The sequence below is a fragment of the Gavialis gangeticus genome, unplaced genomic scaffold, assembly GCF_001723915.1.
Source record: "Gavialis gangeticus isolate Ggan-Ray unplaced genomic scaffold, GavGan_comp1, whole genome shotgun sequence".
NCBI lineage: Eukaryota > Metazoa > Chordata > Crocodylia > Gavialidae > Gavialis > Gavialis gangeticus.
The window spans coordinates 50,443,159-50,446,121 of NW_017729034.1; the positions used below are offsets into that span (position 1 = coordinate 50,443,159).

At 54.7% G+C, this 2,963-nt stretch overlaps 1 protein-coding gene across 2 annotated transcripts in view; it reads left to right on the plus strand.

Annotated features, from left to right (window-relative positions):
• Nucleotides 1-833: 833 nt before the first annotated feature.
• Nucleotides 834-2,963, plus strand: part of HEATR1 (HEAT repeat containing 1) — a 68,227-nt gene continuing 66,097 nt past the window's right edge. For both annotated transcript variants that reach the window (XM_019527117.1, XM_019527118.1), the window contains exons 1-2: nt 834-916; nt 1,472-1,624. In XM_019527117.1, the coding sequence (XP_019382662.1) occupies nt 1,483-1,624 (142 nt within the window). In that variant the 5' untranslated portion in view covers nt 834-916; nt 1,472-1,482. The remainder of the gene's footprint in view (nt 917-1,471; nt 1,625-2,963) is intronic.

Below are 2,963 nucleotides of genomic sequence, written 5' to 3' on the forward strand. Positions count from 1 at the left end.
CGGCAACCCACAGGCGCACCTCCCATGGCTCCTGCTGCCATGGTGGCTGGGAGCTCTGGCTCCCCTGTCCTCTTCCATAGGGTTGCCAACTCTATTTGAACCTATTCTGGGAGGTTTCATCACATGACATAACAACTGATCTACTGTACTGAGTAGACTTTATGTCAGGAGGGCAAATGCACATCCTTACTACATATAAAAAACCCACTGGACTGCTGTACAAATTAAATTTAACATTTAATATCTATTTTAATGAATGCCTTATCATATATCTGCTGGGTGACTCTCAGCAGCCTCCTGGAGATTGCCCTGGAGCCTCCAGGAATTAGGTATCAATCCTCGAGAGATGGCAGCCCTACTCTTCCAGGTTCTGGGAGCTCATGGGTGCAGTACAGCGGGCTGGGAGAAGGCTCTGCATTGCACTCTGGGCGGAGAGGAGCTACGCTGGGCACAGAGCAGGGCTCTTGCCCAAGGTGAGGCTGGCCCAGTGCCTGCCGCCTGACCCCCCTCCCCAGGGTTGGATAGCCCTGCTCTGCTGCAGGAGCTGAGAATCCACAACCCCTGCCCCCAAAAGCAACCCCTCCACCACGTACATCCCGGAGCTGGCGCTTTGCCAGGCGCCGAGCCCTGCAATTGGCCAGCCGGAGGGCGACAGAACGTGGCCAGCCCCGCCTGTGGGAGCCACACTACCCGCGCATGCGCTGCGCCCGTCAGTCCGCTGCAGGCTGGGGAAGCCAGAAGAGGGGGAGAGGGAAACCTACTGCCTCAGGGACGTTACGCGCCTAGAGCGCATGCGCAGTCTAGCACAGGCGCCGCTCCACCGGCAGGAAATGGACGTACTGCTTCCAGGTCAGAGGGGAAATTGGCTGTGGACCACGTGGGAGCTTGCCTGCCGCATGTGGAGCTGGCGTGCCAGGTTGGTGCGGGGACCGGAGTCCTGGGGGCGCCGCGTGTCTCCTTCCGCCTGTTACCGGGGGGACCCCCAGGGTTGACCCTGCCCTGCCGTGCTTGCATGTGCCAGGGGCAGCTGGCGGGAGCCCGCTGTGCAGCGGCTCCCCGCTTCCAAGCCCTGCCTGGGTCCCTTTTTTAGAGCTGGGTTGTCATTTCTGCGATGCCGCCGTTTGTGCCACCCGCGGGGCCCGCCTAGATGCCTGGGAGCTGCTCACCTGTGCATTGCGCCCGGCATGCGATGTATGCCGGGACAGTCGCAAGAAGGCACTCGTCTCCCCCCCGGGATCCGCACCCGCTCTCGACTCCCGTGCAGGGCAGTGGCCCGAGCTGCAGTTCACGTCACCAGCACTTTTTAGTCACTGAGGGTAGGAATGTTGTTGTCGGGTTTGGTGTAAACCGGCGGGGAGAGCAGGTCCCGAGAAGAGTCTGGTGTGGTGTTTTGTTTTGGCATGTATATGACTTGGAGGGGGGGCGGGTTTGAGTGGGGGTTAATGGCTTGTCTTGTTGGGTTTTTTTGCAGGCACGTAAAAAATGACTTCCCTCGCCCAGCAGCTGAAACGGCTTGCTCTGCCCCAGAATGATCCCAGCCTCCTGTCTCGAAGTGAAGCAGCTTCCTTGCTGTTTGATTGCAAGGAAGCTGCAAATATTGACCGGGACACCTTCTTCGCACTTGGTGAGTGAGGCGATAGGGGTGCCCCGTAAATGCAACTTTATAGTCACATTTCTGTTTGGAAATAATGTTGATCTCGGGTAACTGTGGCTGAAAGTAATGTGAGGGAAAACATTTCCTGTGCCTTGCCATCTTTGTCCTGTCCGTTTGACAGAACTTGGAGTTGTCTCTTCCCCTTTATGTTCTACTTGTTTGTTCTGGCCCAGGGGCATCAAACTCATCGGGCTGTACAGGCTGGATGAGGCTAACTGGGTCAGGCTGCACTGGAGCCAGCACATAGGGCCGGTCCTGCAGGGTACCATATGTAGTGTGCATGCACCTCATGCTGGCCCCCTCTGCCACTCCAGGTGTGTACTACATGTGGGGCCAGGGTGGGGTGCATGCTGCACATGGCACCGTATGGGACCGGCCCTGTAAACTGGCTCTAATCAGGGCTGGCCCCCGATCTAGTACCTGAGGCCATAGATCATAGATAAGTCATGTGTGATTGTATTATTTATGAATCAAGAGATGCTATGTTTTTACTTATAGGTTTTTCCCATATCTCTTCTGATTAGTTCCCTTCTGTTTTTTACAGGCCAGACCTCTTTGAACTTAGTGTGTAATATTGATACTGATTTTATATCTGGGGAAACTGAGGCAGGAGGTGCAGTGACTTGTCCAAGTTCATAGATTCATAGATGTTTGGATCAGAAGGGACTTCAGCAGATCATTGAGTCTGAATCCCTGCCCTGGGCAGGAAAGAGCGCTGGGGTCAGACAGCTCCAGCCAGGTGCATGTCTAGCCTCCTTTTAAAGACTGCCCCCAGGTAGGGGAGAACCACCTCCCTTGGAAACCCGTTCCAGATTCTGGCAACCCTTACTGTAAAGTTCTTCCTGTTGTCTAACCTAAATCTGTTCTTCATCAATTTGTGGCCATTGTTCCTAGTTACTCCAAGGGGTGACCTGCTAAACAACATCTCCTATTCCTTGCTGCCCTGCCCGAATGAATTTGTCGGCGGCCACAAGATCATCTCTCAGCCTTCTCTTACGGAGGCTGAAGAAATCCAGGGCCTTCAATCTCTCCTTGTAGGGCTTTGCCTCCAGGCCCCCAACCACATGAGTGGCCCTCCTCTGAACCCTCTCAAGGTTGTCCACACCCCTCTTGAAGTGTGGCGCCCAAAACTGGACGCATTACTCCAACTGCGCCATGACCAATGCTGCATAAAGGGGAAGTATCACTTCCCTGGACTTACTCGTCATGCACCTGCTAATGCATAATAAAGTGCAGTTAGCTTTGCTGAGCACTTCGTCACATGCATCTTGGAGCCAACAGTGACCCTAAGATCCCTTTCTAATGCTGT